General features: G+C 43.0%; 3 protein-coding genes across 6 annotated transcripts in view; 2 read left to right on the top strand and 1 right to left on the bottom strand.

Annotated features, from left to right (window-relative positions):
• The window catches only part of tsc22d2 (TSC22 domain family 2), a 17,815-nt gene extending 10,728 nt beyond the window's left edge, over positions 1-7,087 (top strand). For both annotated transcript variants that reach the window (XM_060873747.1, XM_060873749.1), the window contains 2 exons: positions 2,940-2,991; positions 3,832-7,087. In XM_060873747.1, the coding sequence (XP_060729730.1) occupies positions 2,940-2,991; positions 3,832-4,065 (286 nt within the window). In that variant the 3' untranslated portion in view covers positions 4,066-7,087. The remainder of the gene's footprint in view (positions 1-2,939; positions 2,992-3,831) is intronic.
• A 1,337-nt stretch (positions 7,088-8,424) lies between these two features.
• Positions 8,425-12,456, bottom strand: LOC132848211 (UAP56-interacting factor-like). Of its 3 annotated transcripts, none has more exons than XM_060873752.1 (9): positions 12,244-12,456; positions 11,564-11,686; positions 11,193-11,371; positions 10,914-11,044; positions 10,705-10,777; positions 9,530-9,594; positions 9,259-9,333; positions 8,990-9,119; positions 8,425-8,900 (listed from the first exon to the last, which is right to left on the bottom strand). In XM_060873752.1, exons 1-9 carry the CDS (start codon positions 12,308-12,310, stop codon positions 8,799-8,801), a joined length of 945 nt encoding a protein of 314 aa, XP_060729735.1. In that variant the 5' UTR covers positions 12,311-12,456; the 3' UTR covers positions 8,425-8,798. The 3 variants fall into 3 exon arrangements, with proteins under 3 accessions (XP_060729735.1, XP_060729734.1, XP_060729736.1); XM_060873751.1 differs by having other exon boundaries at positions 8,437-8,903; XM_060873753.1 differs by lacking the exon at positions 11,564-11,686 and having other exon boundaries at positions 8,438-8,903.
• Positions 12,457-12,567: 111 nt separating this feature from the next.
• cpdp (CPD photolyase) overlaps positions 12,568-15,000 on the top strand; it is a 6,472-nt gene continuing 4,039 nt past the window's right edge. The window contains exons 1-5 of the mRNA XM_060873746.1: positions 12,568-13,048; positions 14,111-14,256; positions 14,339-14,521; positions 14,604-14,762; positions 14,926-15,000. The exon at positions 14,926-15,000 is cut by the window's right edge and continues 124 nt beyond it. Of these exons, the coding sequence (XP_060729729.1) occupies positions 12,700-13,048; positions 14,111-14,256; positions 14,339-14,521; positions 14,604-14,762; positions 14,926-15,000 (912 nt within the window). The 5' untranslated portion in view covers positions 12,568-12,699. The remainder of the gene's footprint in view (positions 13,049-14,110; positions 14,257-14,338; positions 14,522-14,603; positions 14,763-14,925) is intronic.

Here is a 15,000-nt window from a genome sequence, read left to right as displayed (position 1 = left end):
AGATGCAGTGTGTGTGTGTGTGTGTAGATGCAGTGTGTGTGTGTAGATGCAGTGTGTGTGTGTAGATGCAGTGTGTGTGTGTAGATGCAGTGTGTGTGTGTAGATGCAGTGTGTGTGTGGATGCAGTGTGTGTGTGTGTGGATGCAGTGTGTGTGTGTGTGGATGCAGTGTGTGTGTGTGTGTGGATGCAGTGTGTGTGTGTGTGGATGCAGTGTGTGTGTGTGTGGATGCAGTGTGTGTGTGTGTGGATGCAGTGTGTGTGTGTGTGTGGATGCGGTGTGTGTGTGTGTGTGGATGCGGTGTGTGTGTGTGTGTGTGTGTAGATGCAGTGTGTGTGTGTGTGTGTGTGGATGCAGTGTGTGTGTGTGTGTGTGTGTGGATGCAGTGTGTGTGTGTGTGTAGATGCAGTGTGTGTGTGTGTGTGTAGATGCATTGTGTGTGTGTGTGTGTGTGTAGATGCATTGTGTGTGTGTGTGTGTGTGTAGATGCATTGTGTGTGTGTGTGTGTGTAGATGCATTGTGTGTGTGTGTGTGTGTAGATGCAGTGTGTGTGTGTGTGTGTGTGTGTAGATGCAGTGTGTGTGTGTGTGTGTGTAGATGCAGTGTGTGTGTGTGTGTAGATGCAGTGTGTGTGTGTGTGTAGATGCAGTGTGTGTGTGTGTGTAGATGCAGTGTGTGTGTGTGTGTGTAGATGCAGTGTGTGTGTGTGTGTGTAGATGCAGTGTGTGTGTGTGTGTGTGTGTAGATGCAGTGTGTGTGTGTGTGTGTAGATGCAGTGTGTGTGTGTGTGTAGATGCAGTGTGTGTGTGTGTGTAGATGCAGTGTGTGTGTGTGTGTGTGTAGATGCAGTGTGTGTGTGTGTGTGTAGATGCAGTGTGTGTGTGTAGATGCTGTGTGTGTGTGTGTGTGTAGATGCAGTGTGTGTGTGTGTAGATGCAGTGTGTGTGTAGCTGCTGTGTGTGTGTGTGTGTAGATGCAGTGTGTGTGTGTAGATGCAGTGTGTGTGTGTAGATGCAGTGTGTGTGTGTAGATGCAGTGTGTGTGTGTGGATGCAGTGTGTGTGTGTGGATGCAGTGTGTGTGTGTGGATGCAGTGTGTGTGTGTGGATGCAGTGTGTGTGTGTGGATGCAGTGTGTGTGTGTGGATGCAGTGTGTGTGTGTGGATGCAGTGTGTGTGTGTAGATGCAGTGTGTGTGTGTAGATGCAGTGTGTGTGTGTAGATGCAGTGTGTGTGTGTAGATGCAGTGTGTGTGTGTAGATGCAGTGTGTGTGTGTAGATGCAGTGTGTGTGTGTAGATGCAGTGTGTGTGTGTAGATGCAGTGTGTGTGTGTAGATGCAGTGTGTGTGTAGATGCAGTGTGTGTGTGTGTGTGTGTGTGTGTGTGTGTGTGTAGATGCAGTGTGTGTGTGTGTAGATGCAGTGTGTGTGTGTAGATGCAGTGTGTGTGTATAGATGCAGTGTGTGTGTGTAGATGCAGTGTGTGTGTGTGTGTGTGTGTGTGTAGATGCAGTGTGTGTGTGTAGATGCAGTGTGTGTGTGTAGATGCAGTGTGTGTGTGTAGATGCAGTGTGTGTGTGTAGATGCAGTGTGTGTGTGTGTATTGAGTAAAGTGTTCACAGGTTTAAAGAGACAAAGGCGTCCTGTGTTTAGTCTCTGATCCTCAGTGAACCTTGAGTGAGGAACAGCGTGTACCTTCAGCAGATTTACAGCTCCTGTGTTCACCTCAACATCACGGGTTTGGCACCAGTGAGATGAGAACCTGTGTGTGTGTGTGTGTGTGTGTGTGTGAATACATAAAATAAAAACAAACAAAAGAATGAACTGCTAAAAAAAGGACCAAGTAAAAAAAAAAAATTAAATTGAATAAACACATGTAAAAGGGAAAGTAACACAAAGTATGTAAGAAAGTGGAGAAGTAAATAAAATAAAAACACAGAATACAGTGTGTTTACTTCAGGTTGTGCGTCGTCGTCGTCACCCCCCCACCCACCCACCCACACACACACACACAGACCGATATATCTGGTGACCGTTGAACCACTTTTACAGACTCTGTTAAAAAACTCTGTTAGTTGCTCGGCATGTAGTGTTGTGAAACCCAGAGGCTCCGCCCACTCAATCAGCTTTCCTTTAAAGACCCTTGGTTTGTTGTTGACTCCACACACACACACTGCTGTCTGGAGCATCACAGTATAAGGAATGATGTATTATACGCTGTCTCGTGGATTCCACCGAAGCCCTGCGAGACGTCTGGGCTCTCACGCACGGTGCAGGTAGCTAATAGTACGTGTTAGCGATGTTAGCAGACGAGTGAAGTGAAAGACACGTTTACTGTATAAATGTTTTGTTACTGAGACCCCAGTAAAAGCGTTGGTCCCTGTAAACCTGCTGGACTGGTACTGGACCTGAGGAAGCGACAAGTTGATGCTTTTACCTTTAGTTATGTATCTGACACGCATTAAAGCGGCAGTATGCAACTTTGAAATCGTAAGACGTTATGAAGAGAACTCGAGCTTGGACGGAGGTAACAGAGGTAGTTGAGTGATCTGGTGAGTGAACAGCTAGCATGTAGTCAGGGCAGTTAGAATGTTTATGCTTTTCTACTAGGTTCTGTGACACGAGTTCAAATCCCAGCATGCGACAGGACGCCTGTTCACGGATTCCTTCTGTTAGGATGCTGGTGTTGGTGGTCAGGTCATGATCGTTTGACCTTTAACCTTGAGCTCACGACTTTCTGGTCTGGAGTTAGAGAATCGTGGATCCGTGGTTCCTCTGAAACTGAGGTCCGCTTCATTCTAGCTTGCATATTAAAGCGTCCGTTTGAAAGGTTTTCTGACTGACGGACTGCGCACATAACAGCCTTTAATCGCCTTGACGACCCTTAGACATGGTGCAGGCTCTCTGGCTCATCCTCTGTCTGTTTCCTTTTCTCTTTCAGTGCCTCGGGAGCGAGCGTCGTGGCCATCGATAACAAAATAGAGAAAGCCATGGTAAGTACCGCTCTCAGTACTATGACGCAACTCCTCAGGTGGGCGTGTCCCAGTGCCGTTTGATTGACGGGTCACCCAGACTCTACACTAACTCCATGTGCACACATTAGCTACGCTCTCCGGGTATACAACGTGAAGGTGGGTGTTTCCCAGTCCTGTGGATGTGATTGGCTGGTGAAAAGGCTTAGTGTTCAGTGTAAAGGAAGCTGTTCATAACACTGAGGAAGGTTGTGTATGTATGTGTCAAGTGTGTACGTGCTGAAAACTGCACTACACACACACACCACACCCCATGAGCACGGTGAGAAACGCTGCAGGACAAACCTATAGCTGCTCTATTCAAACCACACAAAACCAGAATCCAACTGTCACCTTCATTCTCTAGATCACACACACACACACACACACACGTCCCAACACGCAGCTCAGATCATTCCTTGTGTTTGCTCTGATGTTAAAGAGCAACTACCTGTATACAATTATTATTATTACTCTAATATAGTCTGACACACTGACCAGGTTGAATCAGTGTGTGTGTATCAGTTTGCAGTACACTAGGGGGCGGGACTTCTTTGATTGACAAGCTATTAGCAGTTTAGTGTAAATTGTAGCCTAAGAAAGTGTTTATCTTACTGCAGCGAAGTTTTATATTAACATATGATGCCTTACTGTTTCCATAGTAACAGCCAGTGAAACTCTGGTTCTCTGTAAGGAGTCTCCAGTGTCAGCACTTTAGCTGCACTAACCTAAGCGAGAGCTTGTTAGTGGGCTGTCGCCATGGCGACAGGTCAGAGGGGAAGCGGAGCAGCGGCGAGACCGTAACGCTTTTCTCTTATGCAGGATCTGGTGAAGAGCCACCTGATGTACGCCGTGCGTGAGGAGGTGGAGGTGTTGAAGGAGCAGATTAAGGAGCTGTGCGAGAGGAACTCGGTGCTGGAGCGTGAAAATGCTGTGCTCAAGTCTCTCGCCAATAGCGAGCAGCTCTCTCAGCTCTCGGGTCAAACGACCGCCGCGTCGACGCCCACGCAGACGCCGGCCTCCAACCCGCAGCAGCCCAGCGTCTCCTCCGCTTGACATCACACGCACACCCACCAGCACGTCCTCGCTCAGCACCAGCTTTAACCAGCAGCGCTTCAGTATACACGCGACGGTGTGTGTGTGTGTGTGTGTGTGTGTGTGTGTGTGTGTGTGTGTGTGTGGGGTGGGGACCAGAATGATGCAGAAGTGTTTCTCTCTCTTTTTGTTTTGTTTTTTTTTTGGGTTTTTTTTTTGTTTTGTTTTTTAAGAAGAAAAGCCATGAGAAGGGTTTATTTTTTAAAGCCGTTTTCGAGCAAGAGTCTATTTTTTTGGAGCTGATCATGATTCATGAAAGGAAAAGAAAAAAAGTATATATATGATTATTATTATTATTATGATGATGATTTTTTTTTTTTTGCTTGTCAATTCACCAGTCAGTTATTTATTCGAGGGCTGCTACGTTCACACGTCCCGACTGTAAGAAAAACTTTTCCTCCTCTTCCTTCTCCTCCTTCTCCTCCTCCTCCTCACTCGACCCAGTAAAGTCATTTAACAAAACACAAAAGGTGCAGCCGACAGAAAGGTGAGCGCGTGCGCGCACACACGCACACACACACACACACACCAGATAAAAGCAGCGGGTTCAAACACTAACAGCCGTTTGTTTTTACGTCTCAACTGCGAATGTGAAGGGGTCACGTGAGTGAATGTACATGTATCTCTGTTGTTTATTTTTGTTTTTGTACAGAGTTTTTTTTTGAAGAAGAACAAGAAGTGAAGAACCATCTTCAGTTCTGTGGGACGAAATGAAAAAAAAAGATATTTACGAACGGATATTTAGCGCTCTTTCTCTCTCTCTCTTGCTCTTTCCCTCCCTCTCTCACTCCCCCCCTTTTCTCTCTCCCTCCCCCTCCCTCTCTCTCTCTCCCCCTCCCTCTCTCTCTCTCCCTCTCACTCTTTCCCCAACATTTCTCTCCCTCTCTCTCACTCTTTCCCCCACCTTTCTCTCTCTCTCTCACTTTCCCCCACATTTCTCTCTCTCTCACCTTCCCCCACCTTTCTCTCTCTCTCACCTTCCCCCACCTTTCTCTCTCTCTCTTTCCCCCACCTTTCTCTCTCTCTCACTCTTTCCCCCACCTTTCTCTCTCTCTCTCTCTCTCACTCTTTCCCCCACCTTTCTCTCTCTCACTCTTTCCCCCACCTTTCTCTCTCTCTCTCTCTCTCACTCTTTCCCCCACCTTTCTCTCTCTCACTCTTTCCCCCACCTTTCTCTCACTCTCTCTTTCCCTCCCTGTCTCTCTCCCTCTCTCTCACTCCCCCCTTCTCTCTCTCTCTCACTCTTTCCCCCACCCTTCTCTCTCTCTCCACCCTGCCGCGCTTCACACCTGGACATCTGAGTTCATACTAAAACACACCTCCGGGGTTTACACTGTATGACGCTGACGAGTCGTTATTATACTTAGTGGCTAAATCGTGTGCAGATTCGGTTTGTTAAAGGTGTAAATTTCGGATTTTCGAATGACTTTCATGAATTAACGTGCGTAAAACAAGAACCCGTTAAATATAGACACGTCGTGCTGAGGTTCTAAAATCCCGGTGCAGTGACGCAGCAGTGCGGAGGAAAGCGCGGCGTTTCGACTACAAGCGAATTGTCGTTTTTAAAAATCACCGTTTTATTCAATTACACACTTTTTTTTTTTTTTAATTTTATTTATCTGGGGTAACGTGAAAGAGCCCTTCGAAATGTTCTTCTCTAATCGAATAAGAAATGGATAAAACGGCTAAAAAGATCAATAGAAGTTTCAAATGTTTATCATGAAGAGAAAAAAAAAAATCAGTCGCTCAACTATATATATTACGTTAATAAATTGTACATAGCTAGTTAACTGTTTTAATAAAATTGTTAATCCTGTTTCTTTTTAAAACTTCAGTCGCGCGTGAAGCGGCCTCTCGTCTCCAAAGCACCGTTCACCGAACCCCACGGGACGTTTAGGGGTGTGGTGTAATTTTAGACAATTTGCAGTAGTTAGTGCCAAAAAGAAAAAACCAACGTGACGTTCTTCCTCTGTCGGCTCTGCCACCCTGCAGCTCCAGCCCTTGTTTTAAAGTATAACGTGTAATAATCACGAGTGAACGAGGAAATAATACTCCTTAAGTATTGTGATGAGTCCGGAATCGCGTCCCTGATTGTGAACCTAAAGTTCTCGGAAGAGTTTGGAGCTCTGGTGTTCTTACAGTGTACTCCCCAGACCACGCCTCCAGAACGTAAAGCGCCAGGCCAACACCTCGGCCGTGTCTTTTCTTCAAACCATGCACCACAAAACACACGTCGCTTTCAGTTAAAAACGTCCAGAAACACGGCACGGCGATCCGGCTGCGTTTCGTTCACGTTCATCTCACAAGAAGAGCTTGTGAACCGACTCGCCACCTCACAGCCGTGTTTTATTCACGAGGCACGATCCTGACATCGTGGCTGTGTTTCATTTCAGTAAATCCCTAATGTGAAATGTACTTAGAACAAATAAAAGATTCTCACACGATTCGTGCCCTTTAAATAAATAAATAAAATAAAAAGTGTTAGGTTTCTAAATAAGACACATCCGATGTCTGGCTTCACGTCTGAGCCTTTAAAAACAAACAAACTGCGTCGGCTGTGTCTCATTCACGGATTTTTATTTTGCAGTGACGATGTAGTCGGACACCAGCAGCCAAGGTGACGGACTCGTCGTACTTCTGATAAAGGTTCTTAAAATAAGACACCGCCTAATCATCTGACTCCTGTTTAGGTTTTTTTTTATGTTTTCAGGTTAGGATGGGGGTTTACAAAAAAAAAAAGCTGTGAAAAATCGTTTCAACCGACTTTGTAACCAAAGATGCAAAGCAGTTTAATTCTTTTCTTTTTTTTTCTTCTTAATTTTATGCACATTTTGTTGTTCACGATTGTCGTCGCTTTTTAGCATGTTCTTGCATGTTCTAGTATTTTCTTCTTTTTTTTTTATGTTGAACCACTTCCATACCTCATGTTTGTATTCTGGTTGTGAGATAGCAGGCTGTGAACAATGTCGCGACAAGGGGCGGGGTCAGGGGTGGGGGACGGGGGGTGGGGGGGTATTGTGGGAAAACGGAAACTAGTGTTCTTTCTGCGCACTAGCCCGCGGAAAAAAATATGAAGTGAGCCATGTTTTTGTTCCTTTAAATGGTGTTGGAGTTTCATATGCCAATAGTTTTGTTACATTGCAAAAACAAATTTAATGTATTTAAATAAATGCAATATTCAAACTTCTGACACAGCAGCGTTTTATTTCCCCCTGAGGCTGATTGTCTATCAAATGAAACCTTTTACTGATTTCATTACACCACCTCATATCTATTATACCTCATTTATGATGGTACCTCATTACATCACCTCATACCTTATTTATGATGGTACCTCATTACACCACCTCATACTTATTATACCTCATTATGATGGTACCTCATTACACCACCTCATACTTATACCTCATTTATGAGAGTACCTCATTACACCACCTCAAATCTATTATACCTCATTATGATTGTACCTCGTTACACAACTTCATACTTATTATACCTCATTTATGATAGTATCCCATTACACAACCTAATTTATGATAGTACCTCATTACAACACCTCATATTTTATACCTTGTTTATGATTGTACCTCATTACACCACCTCATTATGATGGTACCTCATTACACCATCTCATATCTATTATACCTCATTTATGACTGTACCTCATTACACCACCTCATATCTATTATACCTCATTTATGATTGTACCTCATTACACCACCTCATACTTATTATACCTCATTTATGATTGTACCCCATTACACCACGTAGCTTCTGTTTGATTATAATAGCGCATTAATAGTAGTTTTAACAAGTGTCGCTTCTTTCGGTATGACTGGTCGTTAGCTTATTGCTTAATCTTGTTTTCTTTTAGGGCTGCACTTATGTGCCCCCTACTGGCATAAAGGCCAAATGCAACAACTACAACTTGGGTTAAAATGAATGTTGGGACATTTTTAAAAGGGTTCAGTTTCAAAAAGGTCTAAAACATTCTTTAATCCTGAGCTGAATTTGCCTGAAATCCTGAACAAGAAGATTTAGGATTATTAGAAGTATTTGTGCTACATGCTGAAAGCCTTCCTCGGCTGATCTTCAGCAATGTGATCAATTGATGCAAAAACAAAGGCATAACTTTTTTTATAAACACGGTATTTCTTTCAGCCTGTGAATTTAGTCATAGTAGCTGGGGTTATTTTTATTTTTTTAAAGTACCAAGAGATAGTACTGCTAAATTCACCATTAGTATCCTGACATATGATATCCCACTACCAATATTTATCACAAGATGTTTGTTTATTTTTTAAAATTATAAAAAAAAGAAAAAAAGTTTTTAAAACATTCAGCTGTTCAAAAAAAAAATCTGTACGCACGAACCAAGAATCTTTTTAAAAATATTGCTCAACATAAAAAGATTAGCTGATGACACAAACAATTGAAACACAGGAACTCTGGCTTTAGAAAAAAAAAAAAGGAACCGGAAATAACAAACGCAAAATAAAAAATAATAAAGAATTTCTGTCAAATCCGCGTTTCGAAAAAAAAAAAAAAAAAAAAAATTATTTTAAGAGCAGGAAATCCGTTCAAACAGCAGCCGAGAAAAAAAGCCGTCCGTCAGCTTGCTGCTGCAAAGGCTGCCAAGGGAGACCTCATGTGACCACAAGGGGCATTCGTGATTGGCCTTCGGGAGTCGGGCGCTAGCCTACGGTGACGAACCGGCCGCCTCTTGTGTTCTGCTGCGCCGCCGCCATACGCTTCATCTTCAGGATGCGGAAGCGCTCGTTAAGCGTCATGGTCGTCTGCTTTAAAGACACAAAAATCATGTCAAGATTTAGCATCAGATACAGAGCACTAATTCAGGTTAAGTTTCCACACGGCGTGGACTTACCTGTTTTCCCACGCTGTTGATGTCGAACTGCAGCGCCACCCCTTTGGGCTTTTTCCTCTCAGGCTCTGGTGCTGTGTTCTGAGGGGGTGGGGTCACCGTGCTTGGGTGGAGCGACCATGAATGGGCGGGTCTGGTGAGGATAACAACACAAACAATAGCCACTGATTTCAACAATAGCCACAGCCCCACCCCCTTGTTTGATAGACAGCTCAAATCCTCTTATTGTTGTGACCGACTGAACAAGTTATAATAAAGAGGTGTGAACATACTCAGGCTGAGTTCTGGCTCCGGGGTTATCTATTGACACGGTGAGAATGCCACTGCTGTTCAAAGGAGTGCGCCACCTGGTGATCCCCACACACACACACAACAGCAGTGACATTAAACACTACACACTAACATATACATGAGCAATAATAATACATGTAATCAGAAGATAATACATAAAAGAAAAAAAATCATCATCGCTGAAAAGTTTGGTGTCAGAATCCAGGGAAAATCCAGGGACAGCAGATCAGACAAGCAAAAACTTTGGCTTACGGTCGAGTTCTCTGTGTTCTCGGAGCTGCTTGGATCGGCGTGGTCTTCTGCACATGAGCATGAACCTGGGGCGCGCACACACACACACACACACAAATGTAATTGTAATTGCGCACACACACGCCCACTAGTGTTAATTTCGTCAGACGAGACGAAATATGTTCGTCAACAACCCTTTTTTTTCATGACTAAGACGAGACGATGACGAGACTGCACCACTGTCCAAAAACACTGACTAAGACTAAATTAACATGCATTATTGTTGACGAAAAAAGACGAGACGAAAATGTTTTGTATAAAATAAAAACTAAGATAAAATCATTTTTGTCTACAATTGTCTGCTTTTTCATCAGCTGTTACGCCTTTAAAATATTCAGCATGAGTTCGCAGCTTCACGCTGCTTAGTGTGTGCGTAGAAAGAGTTCGTCCACATGCCGCTCAAAAAAACTCCTGAGCGCAAGTCCACCCTGGTCTAGGCTTTTTGTGTTAAATTATATTTCCTGTCACTGCGCAGCTCTTTTATTGTACATGACAGCTTATGTCCCGATGACCGGTCTTTGCATTACGATTAAAGGCAGCATCAATAAAGTAAATAATGTGATGTGCGGTCAAGTTCGAGTGAAACAGATGTGAAACACTTTTTTTACTGAAATGTTTATCAGTAATAATCTCAGTAATAATGTGTTATTTTAAAAAAGACTACAATTTTATGACTAAAACTAGACTAGAATTAAAAGACTTTTAGTCGACTAAAACTTGACTAAGATACCTTGAGTTTTCTTTTGACTAAAACTAGACTAAAATGACGAGACTTTTAGTCGACTAAAACTAAGACTAACAAAAAAGATATGTGAATGACTAAATATGACTAAAACTAAAAAGGACATTTGGCACAAGACTAAGACTAAATTAAAAATAGGTGACGAAATTAACACTAACGCCCACATGCCTGTCTGTTTATGTCAGTGGAACGTAGCACTCAGAAAGTGTCACTTATTTACCAATAAAAACCGACTTCGATTTGAACAGCATTTTTACTAAGTGGTCAAGTGACAGAGTGAATTTTCACTACCCTGGTGGAAACGAGGCCATGGACCCGAAGTGATATTAACACATAAGACCACCTGAAAGATTATCACGTGTTAGTGAGAGAGTGGAATGAATTATCTAGCCACCTTTAGACCTCTTCTGGAGAGGAACGTAGCCTGGCGGGCTTCCCTCTGGGTCTCGTTCGCCGGAGGAGCGTTCCTGTGGAACACAAAATGTAACGTAACTGAAATTAAATAAATACTAATTTTACATCCTCTGTACAGACTTTCAGCACTGATCGAACAAGAACGCTGATAATCACTTGATTTTAATTCTGGATTCACAAAAAGCTCACCATTTCCTGCGCAGCCTGAAGGGTCTGTTAGAGACGCGTCCCGGAGCTTTCCGAGGGTCCGCCTGCGTGTACGGTCTCCTCTGCGTCTGTGTGACTGTGTGTCTGTGCTGAGAAACAAACGGCCGTGTTTTCTGCAGAAGAAGGAATAGAACAGCAGCAGGAGTGAAAAACAAAACACTGACACACAGAACTTGACATGGTCTTGGATTATTGTGAGAATCAGTACGAGTCATTCGGATTCCTAACCCTGTTGTTGTGCGTACAGACCGAGAGAGGTACCTGAAAGAGAGCGGGGCGTTTCGCATGAGCTCGGTTAGTGCCGTGTTTGTTCAGGTTGGCTCGGTTCAGCGCGGGTCGGTTTAACGGACTGGCGCCTTTCAGCAGCGCTGCCTTTCTCGCCGCGAGGCCGGTGATGACACCCTGCCCTCGACGCCTAAACAACTTATTCACTCCTCCGCCTGAAAAACAACAGAAACATTCCATGTGAAGACGTGGTGTGGATGGAAACAGAACAGAACCATCTGGAAGATCAACACCTGTTGTTCCATCCCTACTAAAAGACTAAAATATCATAGCTTGTGCTATATCAACACACAGTACGAGTGTGTGAAGTGTTTGCTTTAATGTGAAGGTAAAGATGCTGTAATGACCCCGGTGCAATGGGGCTCCTGCTCGTCTCCCCGGTGCCAATCGTCCTCGAACGCCCACACTCTGCTTCCTCATCGCCACCTTCTGACCCTGGATCTGCTTCTTGTTTAACCGGATGATATCATCTGTATGTTTGGGGGGAAAAAATAATTGGAAAAACCAACATTACACAGTTTCCCAGGATGTGACGTATGAGCAGAGGCATGTAAAGTCCCTGGAGTTGTTGTTCACCACAGAATATCGCAGGTATCGTCAAGGCCTTGATACTGTTATTATATCGACATCGCGATACTTTAACCTGAGCTTCCTGCACGTTAATCTCCCTCTACATCAACATCGCCCTGCATCACTGGGGTTTAAACCTGATAAAAATCTATTTTAAATGCTTTGTATTTGCATTACACTCACGTCACTTTGACTCGGTAATATATCAGTGTTAATTATTAAATCGCAATGAAAAAATAGTTGTTTTAATTATTTTAATTCGAGATAAAACGCATTTTTGTCAAGGAGGCGTCCACAAAAGCGGCCTCGTCCCAAATGACTCTCTGCTTACTACTTATGAGCCCTTACTCTGATATATACCGTGTCTCCCAAGTGCCCTAGATGGAAAAATACTCCTCCGATTGAAACACGTCCGACCTCCAATAACATGGCAAAGCTAACAAAGCTAACAACTTACCAAGCGACATGTCGACTTTATCGGGTCCTTCTGCATCCCCGTTTGGTTTGAAACTCGATCTATTCATCGTCGAGTGAGTCAAAATGACGTGTCGTGTGTGTGTGCGTGTGTGTGTGTAGAAATAAAGGAATAACCAATTCAGGCTAAACTTTAGCTATAGCGCTAAACGCTAACGCTAGCTTTTGTCTCTGCGCCAGTTAATTACTCTGCGCATGCGCGAACTCGCAGGACGTTGTATTTTATATCGATCGATTTTTAAACTGATTTTCACACAAATGTTGTACGCTAATAGAATTTTAAAATAGATCTCCAGCCTATAAATAACTTACTACAATGTGTTTTCTAGAATTAATAAATATAAATATATATATAGATATATTTGTAGTTCAATTCAACTTCCTAGTCGAACACCGTTGCCATATGAACGATGCCCCGCCCCATGGAAGGCGTTGACCAATGACGTGCGTTTGTTATAAAACACTACTTTTGCACGTGTCAGGAGGATCGTGCAGTGTTTTTAGGCGCGTTTGTGTCTCAGAAGTGAAAATATCTTCAGTGATCATGTCCGAAAAGAAAAGGAACCTGAAGCGCAAAGGAGAGCCGGTGAAAGGTCTGGAGAAGCTTTCAGCAGCCCGTGGAGCGGACAGAGGAAGAGGAGGAGAAGGAGGGATGAAGGAGATCCGTAGAAACTCAGCTGAGTTTAAGTTCAACATGAAGCGTCTCAGGTTCCTGTCTGACGCCCAGAGAGTGAGACAGGGCTGTGGGGCAGTGATGTACTGGATGGTCCGGGATCAGAGAGTGCAGGGTAATTATTTATAACAACAATAATCATAATCATCATCATTTAAAACAACAACAATAATAATAATCATCATCATCATCATCATCACCTTCATAATAATAATAATGATGATGATGATGATGATAATAATATTAATAATAATGATAGTAATAATAATATCATCATCATCACCTTCATAATAATAATGATAATAATAATGCTGATGATCATCATCATCATCATCATCATACTAACAGGTGCAGGGTAAAGAGTTCGGAAAGTAAACAGTAAAATAAGGACCACACAGAGACGAGAAAGAAAAGGAAACGGAAAGGAAGAAAGGAAAAAGGTTTTTGTGTTCACCAGAAGATGGCGCTGATGGGTCACATTATATAAAGCGTCCAGATTAAAAACCGATAATAATTATTCAAATAATCGATCATCAGATATAAACATTGATATCGGTTCTTTTTAAAATGTAGTTAAGTGAAGCAGGTTGACAGAAGAAAGGAAAAAAGGGGAGGAAAAAGGGAAAGATTTAACACTATTACTATTATTGTTATTATTATTATTATTATTATTATTATTATTATTATTATTATTATAATTATTATAGGGAGAAGAAAAAGGAAGAGAAAGAAATTTAGAAGAAAATATTCTGTTCTTGGCCACAAGATGGCGCTGAAAGGTTTAACACCTATTTCATAAAAAGATTTTAGATAGTAAAATGTTTCTAAAAAAGTTAGTTTTAAAATATTTATAAAATGCTGGTTAGCTAGCAATATAAGCTAGTTAGCTAACAGTATAAAACAGCCTTAAAAAGTTAGTTAGCTAATGTTTTACTTCTCTTTAAAAGATAGTTAGTTACATAGTACAATAGTATATAAAACAAAGTTGTTTTGCATTGCAAAAAAAAAAAAAGTTAAAATCTTGTAGCTAGCTAGTAAACGTTCGTGCGTCCAAATTTGATGTAATGCCAAGATTTACAGTGTGTTTTAAATTCTAACTTGTCCTGTAAGAAAGTCGTGTGATGGTTCTTTGTGATGGTGTTTCTTTGTTCCTGCACTGATCTGTGTGTTTCTGTAGATAACTGGGCGCTGGTTTACGCTCAGCAGCTCGCTCTGGAGGAGAAATTGCCTCTACACGTGTGTTTCTGCCTCGTGCCACGGTATTTAGAGTCGACTTATCGCCAGTACGCCTTCATGCTCAGGGGACTACAGGAAGTGGCCAAGGTAACCATCCTGATTATCACTGATTTAAGTGTTCGGCTGATGAACACTGTAATAAAGATGAAGATGCACATGTTTGCTGTAGGAGTGCACAAGCCTGGACATTCAGTTTCACCTCCTTAGCGGCGAGCCCGAGCTGATGCTGCCCGGTTTTGTGAAGCGCTGGGACGTCGGCGGCGTGGTGACTGATTTTAACCCTCTCAGACTTCCACTGCAGTGGACTGAACGAGTGAAAAAGGAGCTTCCATCAGACGTCCCCTTTATTCAGGTTCCCTCTCCGTCTCTCATGCATCTCTAAAGCTGATTATATCGTTTCGTGTTTTGTTCATCTCGCTCTGTTCGCTCTTCAGGTCGACGCCCATAACGTGGTGCCGTGCTGGGAGGCGTCGAATAAACTGGAGTACGCAGCGAGAACCATCCGAGGGAAAATCACCAAACTCCTCCCAGAGTTCCTCACCGAATTTCCTCCGGTGAACCCGCACCCTCACCCGTCCACCAGAAAGGCAAAGGTAGGAGTGTTTTACGTCATCATCATCATCATCATCATCTTCATGCTCAAAAACAGAGTTAGCACGATATGACTAGTTCTTTCATGTCGCTAGATCATGTGTTGTATTAGCGAGGTTCACATTTAAAAATGACATCTTCCTGAAGCATGTTTTTCTCTTTCAGAAGGTAGATTGGCAGGAAGTGATGTCATCGCTGGAGGTAGACCGCAGCGTCGGGGAGGTTTCGTGGGCGGCGCCG

This window comes from Tachysurus vachellii, chromosome 7 (genome assembly GCF_030014155.1).
Source record: "Tachysurus vachellii isolate PV-2020 chromosome 7, HZAU_Pvac_v1, whole genome shotgun sequence".
NCBI classification, from domain to species: domain Eukaryota; kingdom Metazoa; phylum Chordata; class Actinopteri; order Siluriformes; family Bagridae; genus Tachysurus; species Tachysurus vachellii.
Note: the sequence above shows the minus strand (reverse complement) of the source record. Positions and strands in the feature narration are given on the sequence as shown.